Source organism: Rhincodon typus, unplaced genomic scaffold, assembly GCF_021869965.1.
Source record: "Rhincodon typus isolate 14 unplaced genomic scaffold, sRhiTyp1.1 hic_rhity00000607, whole genome shotgun sequence".
In the NCBI taxonomy this organism is placed as follows: domain Eukaryota; kingdom Metazoa; phylum Chordata; class Chondrichthyes; order Orectolobiformes; family Rhincodontidae; genus Rhincodon; species Rhincodon typus.
In genome coordinates, this window is record NW_025966245.1 from 2067 (window position 1) to 28171 (window position 26105).

Consider the following 26105-nt stretch of genomic DNA (forward strand, 5'->3'; position numbering starts at 1 on the left):
TCATTCAGAAAAACTGTAAATAGTCGAGGTCCTAGCCACTGATCCCTGTGGCACTCTGCTGTGGAAACTCCAAAATTTCCTGTTAGCCAACCAATCTTCTATCCATGCTAATGTGTTATTACCCACAACATGAGCTTTTATTTTGTGCAGTAACCTTTGATTTGGCAACTTGTCAAATGTTTACTGGAAATCTAACTATGACAAATCCTCACATTTCCCTTTATTCATATTCCTTGTTACTTCCTTAAAGAACATTAAGAAATTAGTCAAATAAGATATGCCTTTCACAAATTTGATTCCACTTGATTTCATTTACATTTTCTTAAATAATTGATTGCCCCGGATTGTAGTCTTCTTAGCATTTTAAGCAATACCCACCTGAGAATAGCCACTGGCCCAATTGTTGCCTGCACCTCCTCCATGCTCTGACAGGTAGATATTCTCTGGGTTGTACAGGTTTGCGTAAGGTGAATTTAGGATTGAATGAATCACACGAGGTTCCAAGTCCAGTAGAACAGCCCTTGGGATATAATGCTCATCATCTGCCTAAACAAACATACCTCAAAGTTACCACTCACTGAACCATAAAAGAACGTCAAATGCACTGAGTGGTTTTGTAAATAAACAACTAAACAGAGCAATAGCTGTTGTCTATAATATGACTATTATATCTTTAACACCAGTTTAAAAAATTGGTAAAATGGGAGCGAGTGGTTTGCTATAGAGGATTCAGGCAAATGCGTAGCGTTGATCTGGAATCACTCATGAACCAGTGAGATTTTTTTTTCCTCAAATGGTCATTCTTTTTGATGCTTTATAAAAGTTACCAGATTTATTGAACAACATTTCATAATTTGCTATGATAGGATTTAATTCAAAACCTCTATGCCACTTGTCTAGCACCATAACTATTACACAAGCATACACCATGTGCAATTGCACATTTTTTGTTAAGGGAACGCCAATTTGGGAAAATACGGCAACCAAGAACTCTTCACCATAAGCTCATCATGTACATTCACTTGGTTGGAGGGAGCCTCTTGCAACAGACAAATGTATCATCTCAGTGGCAGTCCTGGTTGATTTAACATGTGTGTGTCAAAGATTTACTTCACTGTTCCTGTGGTCAGATAGTGTTTTTTTTAATACTTTGGTATCAGATTTTCTACAAAAACCACCTAAGAAGCTAATTTTAAAAGATCTGCTCATCTCCAAAACAGATTGGGAGAGGAGGAAGAAACCAAGTAAGCAAAGGATTTTTAAAGATAATTTTTCACAGAATTGAAGAAAATTGCTGAATTGGACAAATTAGGTTATGAGGAGAATTTTTTGTATTCACTTGTGGGACATGGGCATCAGTGGCTGGGCCAGAATTTATTGCCTGTCCTTAGTTGCCTAGGTGGTGGTGAGCTGCCTTGTTAAACCACTGAGTCGAAGTCCTGTAGGTTGACCCACAATGCCTGTAGGGAGGGTATTCCATGATTTTGACCCAATGACAGCGAAGGTACAAAGACATATTTCCAAGGCAGGATGGTGAGTGGCTTCGAGGGCAACTTGCAGGTGGTGGTGTTTCCAAGTATTTGCTGCCCTTGTCCTTCCTGATGGAAGTGGTTGTGGGTTTGGAAGGTGCTGTCAAAGGATCTTTGGTGAATTTCTGCAGTGTATCTTGTATATAGGACACACTGCTGCTACTGAGCATCAGTGGTGGAGGATGGATGTAAGTGGATGTGGCACCAATCAAACAAGCTGCTTTGTCCTGGATGATGTCAAGTATCTTCAGTGTTACTGGAGCCACACACATCCAAGCAAGTGGGCAGTATGCCATCACACACCTGAATTGTGCCTTGTAGTTGGTGGACACAATTTGGGAATCAGGAGCGAGTTACTTACCACAGTATTCCTAGCCTCTGTCCTGCTCTAGTAGCCTCTTTATGAGGCAAGTCCACTACAATGATGGCAATACCACTGAATGTCAAGGGACAGTGGTTAGATTGTCACTTATTGGAGATGATCATTGCCTGGCATTTGTGTGGTATGCATGTTACTTGCCACTTGTCAGCTCAAGCCTGGATACTGTCCAGATCTTGTGGCATTTAGACACGAATTGCTTCAACATCTGAGGAGTCACAAACGGTGCTGAACATTGTGCAATCATCGGCGAACATCCCCACCTTTGACCTTGTGATGGAAGGAAGGTCAATGGTGGAGCAGCTGAAGATAGTTGGGCCTAGAATACTACCCTGAGAATCACATCCAGAGATGTCCTGGAGCTAAGATGACTGACCTCCAACAACCACAGCCATCTTCTTTTGTGCCAGGTATGACTCCAACAGTGGAGAGTCTGCCCCCGATACCAACTGATTCCAGTATTGCTAGGGCTCTTTGATTCACAGTTGGTTAAATGCAGCCTTGATGTCAAAGCTATCACTCTCTCGTTACTTTGGAATTCAAATCTTCTGTCCATGTTTGAACTAAGGCTGTAATGAGGTCAGGAGCCCACTGACCCTGGCAGGACCCAAACTATGCATCAGTGAGCAGGTTATTGCTGAGCAAGTGCTGCTTGATAGCACTGTTGATGGCACCTTCCATCACTTTACTGATGATCGACTGAAGGGGCGGTAACTGGCCGGGTTGAATTTGTCCTGCTTTGTTCTAACTTTGGGTGGGGGAGCAGCAAGGTCTGGAGCACAAGTCTTCAGTACTATTGCCGGAATGTTGTCAGGGCCCACAGCCTTGGCAGTATCCAGTGTCTTGATATCAAGTGGAGTGAATTAAATTGGCTCAAGGCTGGTACCTGTAATGCTGGGGACCACTGCGAGGTGGGGGGGGTGATGTAGGGAGCGGTTGCGGGGAAGATGGATCATTCACTCAGCACTTCTGGCTGAAGATTGCTGCAAATGCTTCAGCTTTATCTTTTGCAGTGATGTGTCCAGCGCTTCCTTCATTGAGGATGGGGATATTTGTGGAGCTCCCTCCTCCTCCACTGAGTCGTTTCACTGTCCACACCATTCATGACTGAATATGGCAATACTGCAGAGTTTAGATCTGACCCATTCTTTATGGGATGGTTTAGCTCTGTTTATCACTTGGTGCTTATACAGTTTGGCACATAAATAGTCCTGTTGGTAGTTTCAATATGGTGCCACCTTATTTTTAGGTATACTTCATGCTGCTCCTGGCATGCCCTCCTGCACTCTCCACTGAACCAGGGCTGATCCCCAGACTTGATGGTAATCACCGAGTGGGGGATATGCCAGGCCCTTAGGTTGCAGATTGTGTTGGAGTGCAATTCTGCTGCTGGTGGTCCACAGCATTTCCATGGATGCCCAGTCTTGAGTCGCTAGATGGTGGAATTTTCAGGGTAATCCAAGATGGAGGATGGGAAAAAATTGTGGCTGTAAGAGCTGTACCTTTCTTGAGGTATTTTCAGTGTTGGAGCCGATTTCCTTGCATTCTAGGAGCAGGAATTACTGTTTCATAAGCCGTTGCATTGTTATGGAACTTTGGGATAAAAACATATCAAAACAACAGCACTTTAAAAAGGAAGAAGACAAAGGGCAGTGATTCAAGCAACTGCTTTTGCTGTCTGTTTTCAAGTACCTCTGGACATCGGAGATCTTTCTAAGAAAAATAAACAAATAGCCAAATTCACAGCTGACCTTGGAGAAACCTGTGTGTGGGAGCTTACAGCAGGGGAGCAGTTAAGTGGCTTTTTAAGAGTATAACCTTACTGGTTTTCTTTTGTAAATCTACAAAAGTGAGTAGAGTGGGTTTTTTTTTTATTTATATGTTGTTATTGAGATCTGTCTCTTGATTAAACTTTAAAAATATACAAACATAGATACTGAGCTAGCCTGGAGCAGTGATTTTAGAGCACTAAGACTGCTATTTTCTGGGTCTGTAAATTGTTAAGGTGCAAGGATGGCCTTCAGTAGAGTGATGTGTTCTTCCTGCTGGATGAGAGAGATTAGGGAGAGTTTCCATGTTACTGATGATTATGTCTGCAGGAAGTGGGTTTGGCTGCAAATCCTGTCAAATCGCATGGATTGGTTGGAGAGGCAGTTACAGGCAATAAGGAATTTACAGGAGCTAGGGGCTGTAATGGATGGCAGTTGCAGAGAGGGAGATAAACCAAAGATACAGTCAGGTGGATGGGTGATCTTCAGGAAAGTTAGGAGAGGGAGGCAGGTAGTGCAGGACTCTCCTGTGGTTGTCCCTATCTCAAACAAGTATGCAAATTTGGAAAATGTAGCGGGGTGATGGACTCTGAGGGGAATGTAGCACAGACAGCCATGTTTCTAGTACTGAGACAGGATCTACTGTAATGAGGGGTACACCAGGTTCCAAGCAATTGACTGTGATAGGGGATTCTCTAGTTAGACAAACGATTCTGCGGCCAACAGCGATACATCAGAATGGTGTGTTGCCTTCCTGGAGCCAAGATCAAAGATATCTCGGAGAGGGTTCAGAATATTCTCAAAAGGGGAGCAGGACCAGCAGGAGGTCATTGTACACATTGGAACTAACGTCATAGGAAGTGAAAAAGATGAGATTCTCAGAAGAGAATATAGCAAGTTAGGCAGGAATTTAAAAAGTAGGTCCGCGAGGGTAGTAATATCTGGATCACTCCCAGTGCCACAAGCTAGTGAGGATAGGAATAGGAGGAGAGAGCACATGAAAGCCTGGGCAGGGGAGAAGGATTCACATTTTTAGATCATTGGAATGTCCTCTGGGGTAGAAGTGACCTGTATAAGGAGGGATTGCACCCGAATTGGAAGGGGACTAATACGCCGGTGCAGAGATTTGCTGGAGCTGCTTGGGAGGATTTAAAATAGTAAGGGGCAGGGTGGGACCCAGGGAGATGATGAGGAACGTGATCAGTCTGAGACTGACAAAGTTGGGAAGAAGTGTAAGTCAAACAGACAGGGCAAGCAGGAACAAAGTAGAGAACGAGGTAGGACTGATCAATTAAACTGCATTTATTTCAATGCAAGAGGCCTAACGGGTAAGGCAGATGAACTCAGGGCATGGTGAGGAACATGGGACTGGGATATCATAGCAATTACAGAGACGTGGCTCAGGGATGGACAGGACTGGCAGCTTAATGTTCCAGGATATAGATACTATAGGAAGGATAGAAAGGAGGGGCAAGACAGGAGGGGGAGTGGTGTTTTTGATTAGGGATAACATTACAGCTGTACTTATGGAGGATATTCTGGGAATACTTCCAGGGAAATTATTTTAGTGGAACTGAGAAATAAGTTCGGGATGATCACCTTATTGATATTGTACTTTAGACCCTGCAACAGTCAGTGGGAAATTGAGAAACAAATTTGTAAGTAGATCTCAGTTATCTGTAAGAATAATAGCGGGGTTATGGTAGGGCATTTTAACTTTCCAAATATGGACTGGGACTGCCATGGTATTAAAGGCTTGGATGGAGAGGAATATGGTAAGTGCGTACAAGAAAATTTTCTGATTCAGTATGTGGATGTACCTACTAGAGAAGGTGCAAAACTTGACCTACTTTTAGGAAATAAGGCAAGACAGGTGACTGAGATGTCAATGGGGGAGCACTTGGTTGGGGGGTGGTCAGTGACCATAATTCTATTAGATTTAAAATAGTGATGGAAAATGATAGACCAGATCTAAAAATTAAAGTTCTAAATTGGATGAAGGCCAATTTTGATGGTATTAGGCAAGAACTTTCAAAGGTAGATTGGGAGCAGATGTTCGCAGGTAAAGGGACTGCTGGAAAATGGGAAGCCTTCAAAAATGAGATAACAAGAGTCCAGGGACAGTATGTTTCTGTTAGGGTGAAGGGCAATACTGGTGAGTGCAGGAAATTCTGGATGACTAGAGAAATTGAGGCTTTGGTCAAGAAGACGAAGGAAGCATATGTCAGGTACAGCAGAAATCAAGTGATTCCCTAGAAGAGTATAAAAGCAATAGGAATATGCTTAAGAGGGAAATCAGGAGGACAAAAAGGGGACATGAGATAGCTCTGGCAAATAGGATTAAGGAGAATCCAAAGGGATTCTACAAGTACATAAGGGCAACTGGGGAGTGAATAGGGCCCCTTAAAGATTAGCAAGGCCACCTATGTGTGGAACAGGAGATGGGAGGAGATATTGAACGAGTATTGTACATCAGTGTTTATGGTGGGGAAGGATACAGAAGATAGAGAATGTGGGGAAATAAACAGTGACATCTTGAAAAGTGTCCATATTACAAAGGTGGTGGTGCTGGACAACTTAAAAACGCAGAAAGGCGGATAAATCCCCGGGACCTGATCAGGTGTTCCTAGAACTCTATAGGAAGCCAGAGATAAGATTGCTGAGATATTTGTATCATCGACTGCCACAGGTGAGGTGCCGGAGGCTGGAGGTTGGCTAACATAGTGCCACTATTTAGAAAGGTGGTAAGGAAAAGCCACGGAACTTTAGACTGGTGACAGCCTGATATCAGTGGTGGCCACGTTATTGGAGGGAATCTTGAGGGACAGGATTTACATGTATTTGGAAAGGCAAGGACTGATTAAGGATAGTCAACATGGCTTTGTGCATGGGAATTTTTTTTTCTTTATTCATTCATGGCATGAGGGCGTCGCTGGTTAGGCAGCGTTTATTGCCCATCCCTAATTGTCCAGAGGGCAACTGTATTGTTGGAGGTCTGGAGTCACATGCAGGCCAAACTAGGCAAAGATGGCAGTCTCCTTCCCTAAAGGACATTAGTGAATCAGATGGGTTTTTCTAACAATCGACAATGGATTCATGGCCATCATTATGCTCTTAATTCCAGATACTTACTGAATTCAAATTCCACCTTTGGCATGGCAGGATTTGAACCCAGGTGCCCTGAACATTATCTGGGTCTGTGGATTAATAGTCCAGCGATACTGCCATTAGGCCATCACCCCCCCCCCCCCCCCTTATATAGTGGCCTAACCAATGTCCTGTTCGAACCTCATGAACTTGATTGAGTTTTTTCAAGTAACAAAGAGGATTGATGAGGGCAGAGCCTTGGACGTGATCTATATGGACTTCAGTAAGGCATTCGACAAGGTTACTCATGGTAGACTGGTTAGAAAAATTGGATCACACGGAATAGAGGGAGAACCAGCCATTTGGATACAGAACTGGCTCAAAATAGAAGACAGTGGGTGGTGCTGGAGGATTGCTTTTCAGACTGGAGGCCTGTGACAAGTGGTGTGCCACAAGTTTTGGTGCTGGGTCCACCGCTTTTCATCATTTACATGAATGATTTGGATGTGAGCATAGAAGATATGGTCAATAAGTTTGCAGATGATACCAAAATTGGAGATGTAGTGGACAGTGAAGAAGGTTACCTCAGTGTGCAACGGAATCTAGATCAGATGGGCCAATGGGCCAAGAAGTGGCAGATGGAGTTCAATTTAGATAAAATGATGTACTGCATTTTGGAAAGGCAAATCAGGGCAGGACTTATAGACTTAAGGGTAATGACCTGGAGAATGTTGCTGAACAAAGAGATCTTGGAGTGCAGGTTCATAGTTCCTTCAAAGTGGAGTTACAGGTAGATAGGATAGTGAAGAAGGCGTTTTGTATGCTTCCCTTTATTGGTCAGTGCATTGACTATTGGAACTGGGAGGACATGTTGCAGCTGTACATGACATTGGTTAGGCCATTATTGGAATACTGCATAAAATTCTGGTCTTCCTGTTATCGGAAGGATACTGTGAAACTTGAAAGGGTTTAGAAAAGATTTACAATGATACTGCCAGAGTTGGAGGGTGAGAGCTATAGGGACAGGCCAAGGCTATTTTCCCTAGAGCATCAGAGGCTAAGGGGTGACCTTATTTATAAAATCATGAGAGGCATGGATAGGGTAAATAGTAAGGTCTTTTCCCCCGAGGTGAGGGAGTCCAAAACTAGAGGACAAAGGTTTATGGGGAGTGGGGAAAGATTTAAAAGGGACCTAAGGCCAACAATTTCATGCAGAGGGTGGTGTGTGTATGGAATGAGCTGCCAGAAGAAGTGGTGGAGGCTGGTACAATTACAACATTTAAAAGGCATCTGGATGGATATATGATTAGGAAGGGTTTAGACGGATGTGTGTCAAATGCTGGCAAATGGAACTAAGATTTATTTAAGATAGCTGGTTGGCCTGGACGAGTTGGACCGAAGAGTCTTTTTCCGTGCTGTATATCTCTATGACTCTGTCCATCTGCCCCATTTAGCACAGTGATCATGCAACACAACACAACTGAGTGTATTTTCAATGCGAAAGCAGGACTCCATCTCCACAAAATGGTCACTCTTACCAATACGGTCATGGACAGATGCAGCTGTAGCCAGCAAATTGGCAGGGATGAGGTCAAGTATACTTTCCTCTCTTGTTCCCTCACCATCTGCTGCCGACCCAGTCTAGCAATTATATCCTTTAGGACCTAACCAACTTGATTAGTACTGCTGCTGCCGCCGATAGTGTGGAGCTGGAGGAACACAGTAGGTCAGGCAGCATCACAGGAACAGGAAAGTCGATGTTTCGGGTCGGGACCCTTCTTCAGGACTGAGCCTAATCTAAGTCACTGTTGATGGTGGACACTGAAACCCACCCTCACCCAGAGCACATTCTGTGCCCTTGCCACCCTCAGTACAACCGCCAAGTGATGTTCAACAGACAGCATTGTTGGTCCATTAGCTGAGGGAGAACAGTACGTGCTAATCAGTAGGAGGTTTCTTTGCCCATGTTTAAACTGAAGTCGTGAACCTTCAGGCAATCTGGAGTCATTGTGGAGGATTCCAGCGCAACTCCTTCCCAAATCTATACCATTGTGTCACCACCTATGCTGGGTCTGTCCCACCTGCAGGACAGGACATAGCCAGGGACAATGATGATGGGACATTGTTTGTAAGTACGACTCTGAGTATGACTGTCAGGCTGTTGCTTGACTAGTCCGAGAGACTTGGCCCTAGTCCCCAGGTGTCAGTAAGGAGGACTCTGCAGCATTGACAGAGCCGTTTCTGCCATTGTCTTTTCCCACGCCTAGGTCAATGCCGGCTTGTCTATCGGGTTCTATTTCTTTGTCGAGACTGCGTAGCTATTGATACAACTCAGTGGCTTGCTAGGCCATTTCAGAGAGCAATTGAGAGTCAATCACATTGCTCTGGGTCTGGAGTCACCCGTAAGCCAGACCAAGTGAGGATGGCAGGTTGCCTTCCATGAAGGACAATTGTAAGCATAAGACAGAAACAAGTTATTAAAAGATTAAACTGGACAAATGTATTTATATTGAAAAAAGTATTTCCTTGAAACGGTCGTTAGTATTAGCGTGAATACCCTGTGGTTGTCTTTTCCAATAACATAGTTATTTCATATACGGGATTGTGAAGTATCAGTATATAAGCTAGTGAACAAACTGGCGAGATTCACATCCCAGATTCTTTTCACAGCCTAAAGGTTAATTGCCAAGTACCCTTAAAGTAATAAGGGAGATGACAGTTTACCTCACAAGAGCAATTCCTAAAATTGGAGCTGTTAGCCAGGAACTGCAGGCAAAAAGAGAGACAGCGCGCGAGATGCAAGCTGCTGAAATGCTGCAAAAAAAAAAAAAAAAAAAAAACACTAAAACCTGAAATCACTAACCTGTAGGAAGAAGGGGTTTGAACTAAAAATGACTTGAGTCCAAGTACTGGTCTGAGCCTATTGAAATTGCTTTGTACTAATAACATTATGCGGAAAACAACGTACTAGATTATGCGGAAAGCAAGGAAGATGAAATAATGCAAAAACCTTATTATTTGAACGAGTAATGAGGTATCCAGATCCTAGGATCTGGGCCAATAAAGGTAAAGGCATGCAATGAATGAACGAGCCTGAGCCAATAGGAAAGAGACAGCGATAGTAGGAACCGCAGATGCTGGAGAATCTGAGATAACAAGGTGTAGAGCTAGATGAACACAGCAGGCCAAGCAGCATCAGAAGAGCACGAAGGCTGACGTTTTGGGTCTAGACCCTTCAGAAAAATTATGCCCCTTTTCTGAAGAAGGGTCTAGGCCTGAAACGTCAGCCTTCCTGCTCCTCTGATGCTGCTTGGCCTGCTGTGTTCATCCAGGTTTACACCTTATTATCTAGGAAAGAGACAGCGCAGCTCGAAAGAGATAAGGAAAGGAATAAGAAGTTGACTCTCTGGCATGGAGCTAGCGAAAACGCCGGAGACTAACCTTCACAGAAGTGAACCATACGTCAAGAACATGGTGACGACATCAAGAGAGAGAGAGAGAGCAAGAAGAAATGGAATGCCTGGCCAGTGTCAGTCCTTGTCAGCATCAGCAGCTATCCTGCTCTGGTATTAGCTTTTATATTCTGTGACCACTCAGGGAGTGTCAGAAGACCCTAGTGAGCATACAAATAGGTTCCAGCAGTTGATTTATGACAAAAACAGAAGTATGAGCTACGTGTATTGTCTAACAATATTAATAAGGTGACTTATGAGTTATGAGAGAATTGACTCTTCTCCTCTCTGTACAAGCCAATAATCATAGCCGGTGATTGCCAGGCTCCAACATATTTTGGCGACCCCGGATGGTCCAAAGGTAGAGTCTCCCGCTGACTCAGCGGAGAGATTGAGTCGGATCGAACAGGGCTTTGGGGTTAATTCGTAGCTACTAATATTTGTTGACGAATCAAGAGAGTGAGCTTCCCTGATTGGATGGGACTCCTCCAGAAATAAAATAGAGAAGTGGCCTCAACATGGGGAAAGCCCACTGGGGAAGCCCTTTGGAAAGTTGCCCAAACAAAGATGTCATGCAAGAAATTTAGAACGGTACAGAAGGCAGTAGCAATTGGCTGTTTAATGGAGGAATTAATAGAATGCCGTCAGCAGGCCAAGTTAGAAAGGGACAGACTGGAGGAAGAGAATAAGAGATTTCATGAGGAGGAAGCCTGCGTTAGTGGGAAGATAACCGCTCTGCAATGACAGAGAAGTGGGGACTAGGTACAGGTGAACCAGTATCAAATGGAACGTGAGAAACTCGTTAGGGAAAAGAGTAGACAGGAGGGAGAAGCCCAAACAGTTGAAGCTGAAGTGAGGGATGGAAGCAACAATGTAGTGACTTAAAAGTTGCAATAAACGTGATTCAGACAGCAGCTCAGGAATAGTACCACTGATCACACAAAAAGTGTCAGAAACAGACAGAAAGGCTGGAAGGTCAGCTCGCCACGCTGACGGGCATAATAGGCACATTTACACCAGAAAGTGTAAGGAAGGCAGCAAACAGACAGATTGGGATAATCTAGCAGATGAAGCAGCTAGGCACGGCCATGATGACAGGGAGCCTATTCCAGAGGATCCACCGCCATCCTGCAACCAGGGTCGGAGACCCCATCAGCCACAATGGCCCCCCCTTGTAACCACTAGCGTAGGGGAAGGAGCAGATGGCCAAGATGCAGTTGGCGCAAGAGTGACATATTCCACTCCATTAGGGGTACAGCAATTGAGGCATATTGCAAAAGATATTAGGACATGCGAGCCTGGAGATGATCCTAGGGAGCTATTCCAAGCCGTCAGTCATAGAATAACAGCATCTTCAGAGTGTGGTAACAGGTCATTCAGCCCAACAAGTCCATACCGCCTCTCCGAAGAGCATCCCACCCAGACTCACCCCCCTACCCTATCCCTGTAACCCTGGATTTCCCACAGTTAGGCTAATCAACCTAATTTATACATCCCTGGACATTATGGGCAATTTAGCACGGACAATCCACCCAACCGGCACATCTTTGGACGGTGGCAGGAAACCCGAAGGAACCTCATGCAGACGTGGAGAGAATGCGCAAACTCCACATAGGCAGTCCTCTGAGGCTAGAATTGAACCCAGGTCCCTGACACTGAGGCAGCAGTGCTAACCACTGAGCCACTGTGCCGCTCCGAACAGTCAACAGACATACGTGCTTAGACGATGCTGAGGAAAGAAAATTAATTATAATGTGCCTAAACCCACATATATATACTCCACCCTACAAAAGAAGCAGAAAGTTGGTAGAGGCATAAATGCAGGCTTAAAATACCAAGTTTTAACCATCTTCAGTGGCAACAGAGGGGATCTAGTACAGGCGCCTACAAAATACTATCAAAGGAAAGGTGAACACCACTACCCCACTGTGTTTGCAGCACACATTTGGGTGGTGTTTCGGGGGTATACGGCACGACCTTGGACAGGAATCATCTGGAGCCAGAGGTTAGGAGCTGATGGCTGAGAATACTGGTGTTGCATGGCACTGAGGAGTCAAGGAGGGCATTAGATCAGTTTGATCCTGCTGATGAGTCGCACACAGAGACCTGAATGATCAGGAGGATGTTTAGATCATGGGAAAAGGTAACAACAAAATTACACAAGATCTTTGGGTTAAGAATGATGCCTGTCAAAGATCAAACAACAACCTACAGAAACGAAGGCGGGGGGGCGCTGCTCAGAGGGCAACCCCTCCAGCCTATTAGACAGCGGGAAGAGGTACAGGTAGAGGAACCATCTCAGGAATGGGGAAAACTCAAAGCAGGGTGTCCATGTGCTACAATTGTAGGCAAGAGGAATATGACAGATATACTGTTTCAGGGATGTACTCCAAACTTCAAAGATGGTCACATGCCTCTCCATCATGGGTACATGATCTGCGGTGGGATAAAACAGGGAGACCCCTAGTGAATGGTAGGGTCGGAGGCCGCCCTATTACATTCCTTCGGGACACTGGGGGATCCCGAACAACCGTTAATACTACCCAGATCAACGACGCAGATTGGAACATTCAAAGTAACATTGTTCTAAGCGGATTCACGGGCCATTCACAAGTGGGACATAGGAGTGTACCATTGGAGGTTAGTGTGGGAAGAGTAGTATTAAAGCATTCAGTAGTCCTTACTAAATTACCTAGATATAACAAGAACATGTCTTAGGCAGAGACTATATGGCCAGAGCGGGACTCTATTTTGATCCCACTAACTGCATGATTTGGCAAATGCCTATAGGCATGCATAGTGTAAACTGCACACTCGTCCCGGTGGGGGAGTATCAGGACAGGATATGCATGGTCGGGGAAACGTGTACAAAACCAGGGGAGATGAGTGACGATTTGAAGTGCTACAAATCGTTGTAAGGCAGTCAACAGTATTTATTCGACATAAACATGACAGCGGCAGAACAGCCAGGAGTGTGTCTACACAGAGTCCAGACCCCAAACTGCAGAAGCAGTATGGTTTTCCGAACCAGACAGAAGAGGCAGGGAAGGTGATGTTGAGTTTGCTGCGACAAGAGATAGTGAGACCAGAAACTTCCACTAATAACTCACCCATTTGGCCGGTGACAGAACCAGATGATAGCTGGTGACTAATGATAGACTATAGAGCACTGAACAAAGCCATCCAGTTAACAGTCCCCTACCGTAGCAATTAGCCCAGTGACAGTACTTAAGCAAAATGAGGATGTGCTGTGGTTCACGGTTTTGGAGACAAGTAACCGATTTTGGTCAACCCCATTGTAGAAAAAGAGTGCCAATATAAATTCATGTTCACTTTCCAAGATCAGCAATATACGTGGACCGCACTGCCAAAGGGATTTCATAATTCCCCATCCATATTTCACCAATGTCTAAGGGAAGGGTTAAAACAGTTCTCGAAACCTGAAAGTCTGGTGCAGTATGTAGATGACTTGCTTCTACAAACTGAAACTAAAGAGGAACATTATCAGCTGTTAACTGAATTACTGCAATTGTTGCATGAGTTGGGTCTGAAAGTAAACCCTAATTGGAATTCTCATTGGAATTCAGAAGAATGAGGGGAGAACTTATAGAAAAATAAGATAATGAAGGGAATAGATAAGTTGGAGGCAGGGAGGTTGTTTCCACTAGCAGGTGAAACTAGGACTGGGGGCATAGCCTCAAAATAAAGGGAAGCAGATGTAGGACTGAGGTCAGGAGGAACTTCTTCACCCAAAGGGTTGTGAATCTGTGGAATTGCCTGCCCAGTGAAGCAGTTGAAGCTACCTCGCTGAATGTGTTTAAGGCAAGGCTAGATAAATTTTGGAACAGTAAAGAAATTAAGGGTTATAGTGTGCAGACGGGTAAGTGGAGCTGAGTCTCAAAAAGATCAGCCGTGATCTTATTGAATGGCAAGGCAGGTTCAAGGGGCCGGATGGCCTACTCCTGCTCCTAGTTCTTATGTTCTAAGAAAGTGCAGATAATGAAGCAGAAAGTTACTTACTAGGGAATGATTCTGTCACTGGGGAAAAGAGAAATTGACTAACGAAGCGTAGAGGCGATTGGCAGACTCCATGTTCCATGGGATGAGATCTTTCCTGGGCTTAGTGGGATATCGCAGGGACCACATTGATGGATTCACTACAAAAGTGCCCACACTAATAGGATTATTGAAAAAGAGAATGTGGCCTGGATGAGGAAATTGGAACACTCACAGGCCATTACAGCTCTGAAGCAAGCACTAGCTGCCGCACCCGCTCTGAAAACCCCAAATCCAACTGAACCGTTTTCACTGAAAGCGGCCACCACAGACACCACCCTCTTGGCAGTTCTGCTACAAGAGACCCACGGGAAATTAAGACCATTAGAATATGCCTCACACATGCTCTCACCGGTACAGCAGGGGTACACTCCATACGAAAACCATTTGCTAGCTGTTTTCTGGGTAGTGCAGCATTTTGGCTACATAGTGGGGCTGAACCCACTCACAATACTAACAGGACGTGCCCCCATATAGCTACTATTAGACGGAAGGATTTAAAGAAGGTTCATTTAGCCAAAATAGAATCGCTAGATGGATACTATTGCTACAGGGAAGGAATATCACTGTGAAAGGGGTAAAAGGAGCCACCATGTTGGCAGACAACTTAGTATATCAGGGAGGAAAACACAAGTGTCAGTTGACAATAGCGAATGATCCCAAGGGCCCATTTGTACCAAAACAAATGGGAGGGGGTAAGAAAGGGCCTGAAAGCAGAGAGGCAAAGGAAAAAAGGAAAGGAAGAACCCCATTTCAAAATTTTTGTGGATGGTTCTTAATTAGTACAGGAAGGAGAAAGAAGAACTGCGTGCGGGATATACATGGATGAAGAAAACGTACAGGAATGATATAGCGTGGCTCTGAAATGACCTAAAACCATGAGTGCGCAGGCAGCAGAATTAGCAGCCGTTGCATATGTGGTGAGCCACCCAGAACAATTTTTGCCCAGATCAGTTATATATTCTGATAGCATGTATGTCTGTAATAGCCTCATGGAATATTTGCCCCTATGGGAAGTGAGAGGATTTGACTCAGTGGATGGGAAGCCCTTTCCATCGGCCCCACTGTTACAATACATCTTTGAAGGAGCACAGGAGAAATGATTTAGAGGCATGAAGGTAAAAGTTCATTCATAACTATTGCCCGAGGGGAACAGGAAGGCTGATGATCTAGCCAAACAAGTTGCTGTAAAAGGGCAGAAACGGTGGCTACCGATTGAAGAAGTCAAGGGCCAGAAGGAGAAACTAGTTGAGGTAATGGATTTAACAGAGGAGCAAAGAAAGACAGAGAATTGAAAAAACTAATAGAAGGAGCAGAGTCAAAAACATATAAAGAACACAAGGGGTGTACGTTCAGGATGGAGTAGTTTTATGTGAAGGACTTATGGGGGCATACAGGGACAGAGAATAGGCTGGAAAAGATAAAGGAGGGGTCCTGGTGGCCCGGAATGAAAAGGTGACGTGGAACACTATGTCAAGAATTGTTTGACCTGTGCACAACATAACTCCAATAGAAATATTAAGAAAGGGGCCCTCCAACATATTAGACCAGTAAAGGGCCTTGGAATAATTTACAAATAGACTACATAGGACTCCTACCTCCCCACGCCAGGAGGATACAAGCACATTCTGGTACTAGTGGATACCTTTGTTAAATGGACAGAAGCTTTCCCAACCACAACAAACACAGTCAGAATTACTGCAAAAATTCTGTTAGAGAGGGTGTTCACTCATTGCGGTATACCCTGAAACATAGAATCAGACCAGGGAACATATTTTATGGCCCAAGTAATGCAAAATGTAATGACCCTTTTTGGGATCAGACAGAAATTTCACATACTTTATAGACTGCAGTCTAGTGGAATTGTGGAAAGGATGAATCGGACATTGAAATGCATGATAGCCAAAATGGTGCAGCAGCACAAGAAAATCTGGCAGGTTGCTCTGCCCTATGTGCTAATCATAGTTCTACTTAGGTCCTGGGACCTGGGCCAATAAGGTAAAGGCATGCGATGAGTGAACAAGCCTGAGCCAACGGGGATGAGACCGCACAGCTCAGAAGAGATAAGGAAAGAGATAAGATGACAACTCTCAGGCATGGAGCACGTGAAAACTCCGCAGACTCGGGTGCGAAGCCAACCAAAACACCAGAGACTAACCTTTGCGGTAGTGAACCCTATGTCAAGAATGTGGTGACGACATTGAAAAGGAACACAATACCTGGCCAGCGTCAGTCCTTGTCAGCATCAGCAGCTATCCTGCTCAGGTATTAGCTTTTATATTCTGTGACAACTCGGAGTGTCAAAGGACCCTAGTGAGTTTACAAACAGGTTCCAGCTGTTGATTTATGCCAAAAAAAGTATGAGCTATATGTGTAACAGTGTGGAGCTGGAGGAACAGAGCAGGCCAGGCAGCACAGAGGAGCAGGAAAGTTGACGTTTTGGGTCAGGACGCTTGAGTCTCTGAAATGATCTGGGAAACATTGTTCTGGAAGCTAGCCCTATTCACGAAAGAGAACCACTCCGAAATTGCATTAATTGCCATGGAAAATTTCACTAACTGTGCCCATTTGTGGTCCTTTGAGGAGGCTCTTAAAATTAAATAGCTTATTTCAGGCACAAGGTTAGAAGGGCATGTTTTAAAACTTTAAATTTTCTTCAAATTTACTAACAAAGTACCTAATGTAATTATTAAAATGACTGTTTAATTCAACATCTTTCAGTATTCAAAATCACGCAATAAACAAGACAGATGAAACATTCAATGACAATAAATTCATTTTTAGTTGCACTAATGAAAATACTCTAGTTTACTACTCAAATATCTTGACATTTTGAAGGCAAAGATTTGACTATAAAATTGCAATCTAAAAAAGCTGCCTGAATTCATGGGTAGTTCATAAAAAAAATGTTCACATTCACCAATATAATAATGAGCTTGAGTGAATACTGAGCAAAAATCACTTTTGAAAATGTGAACAATTTTTCCTGGATTACTGACTGTGAGAACAAAGTAAGTCATGACTAAAATAGTTTATCACTGCTTTATAAGCCAAAAAACTAAATACCACAAATCAGATTTCTCAACCACAGGCATGGAGATTTAGCTATTAAAATTTTAATTATCAAGGGTTAAACATATATATATGGACCAGCACCTTTGCGTGAATGGTAAAAAGCCACTGGAAAACCTGACAGACTGCAAAAAAGAAAGCATGTTCTACAGCACCCTCTCCTGACAAATTCTCCACACTTCATCAACATTTAACAATTTTACCAAAATGAAAGGAAAATACTGTAGATGCTGGAGACCCAAGATAATCTGTGGAGAAAGAAATAAGAGTTAATGCTTTGAGTCCAATATGACTCTTCAACAAAGGAGATACACATTTGGACTTGAAATACCGTTTTTCTCTCTCTATAGATGCTGCCAGTCATTTTGAATTTCTCCAGCACTGTTTTCATAATTTCTCACTTCCTCGCAGTAGTAGCATTGATTAATGCATAAATGTATCTCAGAGCATTTTAAATGCAGGCTTTGCAATTTAAGCATTGGATTACACTTTTGCATTCTTCATCTTTAAAAGCATTCTATCCCATTTATAAGATTGAGCTGGGTATTAGAAACCATTGCTTTTACAGTTTAACTGTCCAATTTTTACTGAATACTACTTCACAACTAAAAGAAATCTAACTAAAAAAAAAACAAACAGTCTGGGTAAGTGTATCCACCTGGCTAAATGATGTTCTGATTAAAAAAGTTAACTCTCTCTCTTCCTCCACAGATATTACCTGACCTGCCATCATTCAATTCAAATCTTCTATTTGAATTCTACTTTGTTCAGAATTAGAAAACTGGACGAAGATTGTTCTGTAGAATCAAAATCATAATGACTAAATAAAATCTCATTAACTGGTAAACTAAATCCACGAACAGTAAAGTTATTTTGCAGGAAGGTAACCTGAACAAATCTGCCCCAACCATTTTACAGGCATAAGGCTCAGTGTCATCACAGGACACACAGACACTCAATAAATTACTCAGACTGTCGTGTTGCTTCGGTTGTTCAATTAGATTATGCCTGATTGGCATCTTATTGCCATCTATCTATCCTGCGGTCATAACTCTTAGGGTGGTCTGAATAACATTTCTAAAGGCCAGGATTTATTGTTCATTTCTAATTGCCCTCAAGTCAGTTGAGCAACTCGCAACCTATTTGATGCAGGTACACCAACATTGCTGTTATAGAATTAAAAATTCTCCTCATTTTCAAGTCTTTTCATTGATCTTACCCCTTTCACCAAGGCTCCTTACACAGCCCCTTTGAAACCAATAACTAACGTCATCTAGGAGGACAAGGGCAGCAGATACATAGGAATACCACCGTCTGCAAGTTCTCTTCTAATGCACTCACCATCCTGACCTGGAAATATATCACCATTCCTACAATGTCACGGTGTCTAAATCCTGGAATTCCCTACCAAATAGCATTATGGGTCTACCTACAGTGAATGGATCACAACATTTCAAGGAGGCAGCTCCCCACGGGCAATTATAGATGGGCAATAAATGTTGTGATAAGAAGTACAGCTTTACAATCCTCAAATATCTTTGTGTTACTCCAGTTCTAGTCTGTTATGTGCCTAATTTTCATTATTCCATCACCAGCATCTCTCTTCTCTTAAAATGGTATTAAAAACTGACTTCTTTCAGCAAGTGTTTGGTCAATGCTCTAATATCTACCTATGTTGTTTGGATAACATTGCTGTGAAGTACCTCATGTTTACTGTGGAAAAGGCCCTATATAAATTTGCTGAAGAAGGGTCCCAACCCAAAACGTCAACTTTCTTGCTCCTCTGATGCTGCCTGCCTGCTGTGTTCCTCCAGCTCCACATTGTGTTGTGTTGTCTCTGACTCCAGCATCTGCAGTTCTTGCTATCTCTATATAAATAGATGTACTGGCTGTTATTGCATCAGGGAACATACCCTTATTAATAAAACACAGTACTTAGCTGTGATGGATCTTAAGCCCAACCATTTTTAGCAATTTTATTAATTACAAACCCTCCATCATAAGATCAGAAGTGGGGAGGTTTGTTGAAGATTTCACAAGTGTACAGTCCCATTCGCAACTTCTCAGATATTAATGGAGTCCATACTCATTCATGTCACACAAGCATCAGGCAACGGCAATCTCCAACAACAGGGACACAAACACCCCTTGATATTCAACAATCATTGATTCATTCACCTTGATTGGTCCAGAAATAAGGAGGGGCAAGTACACCTATGGTGGGACTTGTAAACAAAAAAGATAATGATTTTTAAATCAAGGTGTTGTTTAACCAAGAAGGAGTCAATTTAGATCAGCAAGCACAGAGGCGATGGGCAAATGGAATTTGGTCTGATTGAAGACACAGGTGGAGTATTGGACATCTTTAAGTTTATGGAGAATGGAATGTGGGAAACCAGCCATCGTTGTTTTGGAATACTCTAGTCTGGAGATTTTCAGCAAAAGAAGTGAAGCAAGGTAGAATCAAATGATGCAATGAATATGAGAATAGATGGCCTCAGCAAGAGCACGGATACATGATTGAAACAACTCTGGTACAACTTCAAATCATTTTTGTTTATTCTTTCATGGGACATGGGAATTACTGACATTTGTTGCCCAACCCTAATTGCCCTAGAATTAAGTAGCTTGCTAGGTCATTTCACAGGACAGTTAAGAGTCAATAATGTTGTTGTGGCTCCAGAGTTCTATTTAGGCCAGACCAGGAAAGGACATTAGTAAACTAGATGAGATTTTACAACAAATTATGATGGTTTCAGAAACTCTTATATATTGCAGACTTCATTAACTAAATTTAAACCCCATAACAGGAATAGAACCCATGATCCCAGAGAATAAGCACGGGTCTCTGGATTTTGGGTCCTGTAACATTAATACTATGCCACCATCTTCCCTGCTGCTGGGAATGGAGTCAGAGGTGAGGGAACAGTGTGTTTGGCAAGGGCAATAACTTCAGTTTTCCCCAACATTTCTAATGGGGGAAATTTCTGCTCGCACAGCACTGGATGTCATGTAGGTCTTCTGACGATTTAAAGACACCGGTGGACATGAGGAAGTAGTGAAGTTGCGTTTGGAGTTGTCAACATACATGAACAACCTGATACAAAGTTGCCAAGGAGTAGCATGTGCGTGAGAAATAGGAGAAGCCAAGAATAATGTTTTCAGGGGATCAGAGTTGACCGTGCATTAAAGAGAAGAGAATGATGCTGATACAGTAAAGATCACCAAAAACGAATCCTTTGGTTTTTACATGGCATATAGTTAGAAGGTGATGCGTAGTCTACCTGGTAGAAGAAGACATCCTTCCTGTCAGTACCCTCAGTGGCAAATTCTTCAACAATTCCTTCAGGACTGATACCATGTTCTGCACAAAGCTGCTTCCAAAATTCAAAGCCAACTGTGAAAACATATGAAGATCACAATGAAAGTAGCCCCCAAAATAGGTCTTGACATTTAGATGAAATGTCTTTTGTTTTGTTAGAATAAATAAGTCTCCTTCCAGAGTGACATTTTGAGCAAGAATATACAAACCAAAAAATAACTTCAATCTAAAGAGTTGAGAAAAAATATTTTTCCCTCTATACAAGTATCACATTGCTCTTGCCGATAATATCATTCTATCCAAACAGTCTTAGAAGTAGGAAGAAAGAGTGGTAGTGATGATTAAATCCTACCCCTTTCTTCCCTTAGCAGCACAGCTTTCAATTTCAGCACAGCCATCAAACAGGTTAGATGTTGGGAGAAGTCAAACAATTGGGGAAAAAGATAAACTATAAAGTTTCCTGCCACAGGCAGTCCCCAGGTTGTGAATAGGTTCCATTTGCAAGTCGATTTGTACACAAGTCAGACACAACACAGGACAAAATAAAAGCAGCTATTCATAAGGAAAAAAAAATGTTTGTATCAGAGATAGTAGGAACTGCAGATGCTGGAGAATCTGAGATAACAAGGTGTAGAACTGGATGAACACAGCAGGCCAAGCAGCAGAGGAGCAGGAAAGCTGACGTTTCGGACCTAAAGAAGGGCCTAGGCCCGAAACGTCAGCTTTCCTGCTCCTCTGATGCTGTTCGGCCTGCTATGTTCATCCAGCTCTACACCTTGTTATCTCAAAAATGTTTGCATGTCAGGTCTTTAAAATTACCCACCATTATATGGGATCGTGTTCCTAAGTATGAGCGCTCGTAAGTCAGTCTTCATAAATCAGGGAACCCCTCTACAGTTTATAGTAATTTGGCTTCAAGAGACACTTGTCACATGTTAAAAGATGACAAACTTGGGAAAGATTCTGTTATTAAAATTAATTTGCAAAAGAGAATGCAAGATTATATCAGTATTAACATTTTCATTCACATCCCACCTCCTCCAACTCTGCAACCTTTTGCCAAGCTCTCCATTCCTAAACCTGCTCAAGTGATGGATGAAGTGGCTTCTGCTGTCAAGCTTCTGTGATTATGGCAAGCCACAATGTTGAATCGCACTGCTCCAAACAACTCTTTCATAAAAAGTAAAACCTTGCATGTAGTATAATTTGAAGTTACAAGTCAAGCATATTTATGATCTATAATGTAAAACATTATACTTCATCAGGATGTGTTTTTTTCCTTTGTATTCTGCCCAGTGTTCAAAGCGCTTACATCATCTAATGGTACGTGCGTAGATGGTTATTGGCTGTTGGTCTGATGTCCACTTGCTCCTGGCGGGGGAGGGGTTTGCCTCTCAAATGTTGTGGTCATGGTGCATGTTGCTGCTGATCCTTTGCTTTTAGTAGGGAATAGCTGACCTCTGGAACTAATGGTCATTCAGGCCCTTGTGTAGTTTGTGAAAGCACATCTTCCTCATTAGCTGTCTACGAAGGAGCAGCTTCTCCAGTTGCATATGTGCCTCCAATGACAACGACATATTTAGTCTCTCAGTTTATACAACAGGTAATAACTTTTATACACAGGCCCCAAGTGGGCTATTATTGACAGCACTGAATGTCTGGACTTTGACTGGTTCTCAAACTTTCAGCTCCAAAGATTTAGCAGGTTTATGAAAATGAAACTTGAATGTCATTTCATTTTGATTTTGTCACTTGATCCTTTTAATACTTCCGTCTTCAGAAGTTTTTTTAAAAGTTATTTATTGTAGGTGTACAAGTGGACCCCAACTTACAAATGAGTTCCACTCCCAAGAACATTTGCAAGTCGAACATGTGCGCAAGTCAAAACATAGTCATACATGTATTTGTACTTCTCTAGATACTATGTATACAGTAGCACATAAAACCTAAAGTCAAAACACAACGTTTAAAGATATTTATTGCATGCAACATAAAGAAATAGAATCACAGTAAAGAAATAGGTTTTATTGATACTTATTGGTTCTGGCTTGCATATCGGAATCAGTACTTCTAGGAGCATCATAAACAGGCTTTTCTCCTCATTCAAGACTAAAGGCAAACGTTACGGTGCTAAAAAGTAACCACACATTGACAGTGAATAAATAAAAATTGTAGGCTTGCTGTCCACAATGATGCATCCATCAGTTTTAAATGTACAGAAATTTATGGACAGAAAATACCCTAATTTTTCTTCGTGTACCTGTTGGATGGATAAAGCTCACTGCTATGTGCATCAGATATTGCTGAAGTCGACGGGACCGATCTGGTTGCCTTTCAATCTTCCTGAAAAACATTAAGATTGAACTAAGGAATTTTTTTTCTTTCTTATTTGTATATTTCCTTATGGCACTGCAGACACTTACTGACAGCTCTAGGGCCCTCGGGGGTCATCCTGATAGTTTGAAGAACAAGGCCCAAGCTTTTTTCATTCTTTCTTTTACAAGTCTGGAAGCATCGGCCAGTTGTTTGATTGGACTCCAAATGATTCACAGAGTCTCAGCTCTCCTTCCTCTTCAGCTAAAATCACGTGGTGCTCGAGTCCCATGAGGTCCTCATTACTCAGGTCTAGTGAATGGGAGTCAAGTAACTCCAATAGAGCTCAAGGTCCATCATTTTCTCCATCAGTGCCTCAATAGTTTCTTCAAAATCATGGAGGCCTTAATAAACGGAAGGAAAAGATTTTTTTCCAGACACCATTACTGGTTTGATTCAACTCTTATCATGCCTGTGCAATGTTTGGTGTCAGGTGTCTTAATAGCTTAGGAAAATGGGTAACATGCCTTTAAAAGGCGCAATGACACCCTGATCCATAGGTTGAAGCTTTTTAATTTATTCATGAGGGTGTCATTGGCTAGGCCAGCAGTTATTTCCCATTCCAGATGGCAGTTAAGAATGAAATGATGGCTTCATGGTTACCATTAGACTCAACTCCAGATTTTTATTTTTATCAAATTCAGATTCCACCATCCACTGTGATAGAATTTGAAGCTGGATTCCCAGAATATTGCCACGGTCCCCAAATTAACAGTCCAAAAATAATACCACTCAGCCACTGCCTCCCAAATGTATGGAGGTTGTGTTGGGTGGCAGGTACACAATCTTACGTTGGGATGAAATTCATCCAGGGATGACAGACGTCTAGGCGCCATGAAGGACAGGTTCTTGGAGGCATAGCATCTTTCCACTTCAGGCACAAATTGATGCCAGAACCAATCCTCAAAATGGCTCAATGTCACCCAAGCATTTTTTAAATTGGACTTCCATACAACTGGAAATGATGCATTTCCAGTTTACCTTGAAGGCCCTTAGTTTTTGGCTTGATACACAAGCTGAGGCTTAAGCTTGCAATCACCAGCAGCACTACCAAACAAGGTCAACCAAGCTTTTGCAGACTTATGCAGAGATAGCCTTCACGTCATTCACAATGTACATTCTTTGGGCATCTTCTTCCAGAACATCAACATGGAATGCGTGTTCAGCACTGCACCACCCCTCCTTAATTATTTTAGCTTGTTACATCAAGATCAGCACGAGCAGTTTCCCCTTGTATTTTAAATGTTGTGCCAATTTGCCTTTCTTTTAAATCTATTAAGCCAACCTCAACTAACAGCAAATCTTCACTATCACTTTCAGCACCACGCTTAAAGTTGAAGTCTGCTTACAGGCTTTTTGACTTTTCTTGAATAAGCTTCAGGCTAATCAGCATGTGATGCTAACTCTTATCCACAAGCCAAATAATTAACAGTTTTTCCATTTCTACCATCAATCCACCTCTTTGCTCAGTAATTACTGTAGCTTTCACTGAAGCCGAGCCTTTCACACATTCCAAAATGCGCAGTTTTTTAAAAAAAATAGTTCTAACTGGAGAATGGCTAAGGCCTAATTCTCTCCCAAAGTTCGTCGGCATTTCATCTTTTTCAGATCACTTAACTATGTCAACTTTCACCTCCATTGTGATAAGTGCATTGAAGAAATGCACTATCAGATGTGCATTTGTGTGGCATGATAACTACCTTGCTGAAACCCAAGTAGGCAGGTGGACAGAAGGAGTCTCTGCCAAGGTGCAGAACGGGATTTTTCTTAAAACTTTTGAACTGTAAAGTGGTGTTGTGTCCCCTAGTGTCGCATGCTTTTGGTTTGATTTATTATTGTCACATATGCCAGGATACAATGAAGAATATTGTTTTGCGTGCTAACTGGACAAATCATACCTACACAAGTACATCAGGCTAATAGAACAGAATGCAGAATATAGTGTTACATCTACAGAGAAGGTGCAGAGTAAGAGCAACTCTAATAAACGAGAGGTCTGTTCATAAGTCTGATAGCAGCCAAGAAGCAGCTGTTCTTGAATCTGCTTTTACGTGTTTTAAAACTTTTGTATCTTCTGCCTGATGGAAGAGAGCATAACTGGGGTGGAAGAAGATTTGATTATGTTGGCTGCTTTCTTGAGGCAGCATGAAGCGTGCATGGAGTCAACGGAAGAAAGGCTGGTTTTCGTGATGGACTGGGCTGCGTTCACAACTTGTTGTAATTTCTTGCAATCTTGGGTGGTGCAGTTGCCGTACCAAGCTGTGATGCATGCTTTCTATGGTGCATCTATAAAAATTGGTCAGTTACTGTGGACATGCCCAATTTCCTCCTCCTAAGGAAGTGGAGGTGATGGCGTGCTTTCTTGACTGTAGCACTGACGTGGATGGACCAGGATAGATTGTTGGTGATATTTACTCCGAGAAACTTGGAAGCTCTTGACCACCTCCACCTCAGCACCGTTGATAAAGACAAAGGAATGTCCTCCACTCTGCTTCCTGAAGTTGATGACCAGGTCCTTCATTTTGCTGACATTGAGGGAGAGATTGTGGTCTTTACATAATACCAGATAAGCTCTCTCTTTCCTGTACTCTATCCTGTCGTTGTTTAAGGTTTGATCCACTTTGGTTGTGTCATCACTAAATTTGTAATGGAGTTACAGTTGAATTTGGCCACACAGTCATGAGTGCATAAGGAGTAAGGGGCTGAGAGTATGCAGCCTTGCAGGGCACCGGTATTCAGGATTATCATGGAGGAGGTGTTGTTGCCTATCCTTACTGATTTCGGGCTGTGGGTCAGGAAGTCAAGGATTTAGTTGCAGAGGGGGAAGCAAGAGTCCTAGGTCTGAGTTTGGACGAAACTCTGTTTACCCAGCAACCAAGACCAGGCTCCATCGATCAGATCAAAATTTTGCAATGCACCTTAGAGCTTATTTTAGCTGTGCCTTTCTGCAAGCTTCGGGGAGAGACCAAAGAAAGATTAGGAGGCCGGAGCCACTGGCAAAGGCCTATGCTGTATGCACAGTGCTGCCAGGCTGCAATCAGCCAAGCATATACATGTGCTTGCACT

At 42.7% G+C, this 26105-nt stretch overlaps 1 protein-coding gene across 4 annotated transcripts in view; it reads right to left on the reverse strand.

Moving 5' to 3' along the window:
• Positions 1-205: 205 nt before the first annotated feature.
• Positions 206-26105, reverse strand: part of LOC125488374 (tubulin gamma-1 chain-like) — a 31778-nt gene continuing 5878 nt past the window's right edge. The window contains exons 2-4 of one of the 4 annotated variants that reach the window (XM_048621382.1): positions 20629-20741; positions 17548-17592; positions 285-546 (exon numbers count right to left, since the gene is read on the reverse strand). In XM_048621382.1, coding sequence (XP_048477339.1) covers positions 364-546; positions 17548-17592; positions 20629-20741 — 341 coding nt within the window. In that variant the 3' untranslated portion in view covers positions 285-363. Of the gene's footprint in view, positions 547-17547; positions 17593-20628; positions 20742-26105 lie in introns of all 4 variants that reach the window. The other 3 variants (XM_048621380.1, XM_048621383.1, XM_048621381.1) reach the window with 3 other exon arrangements.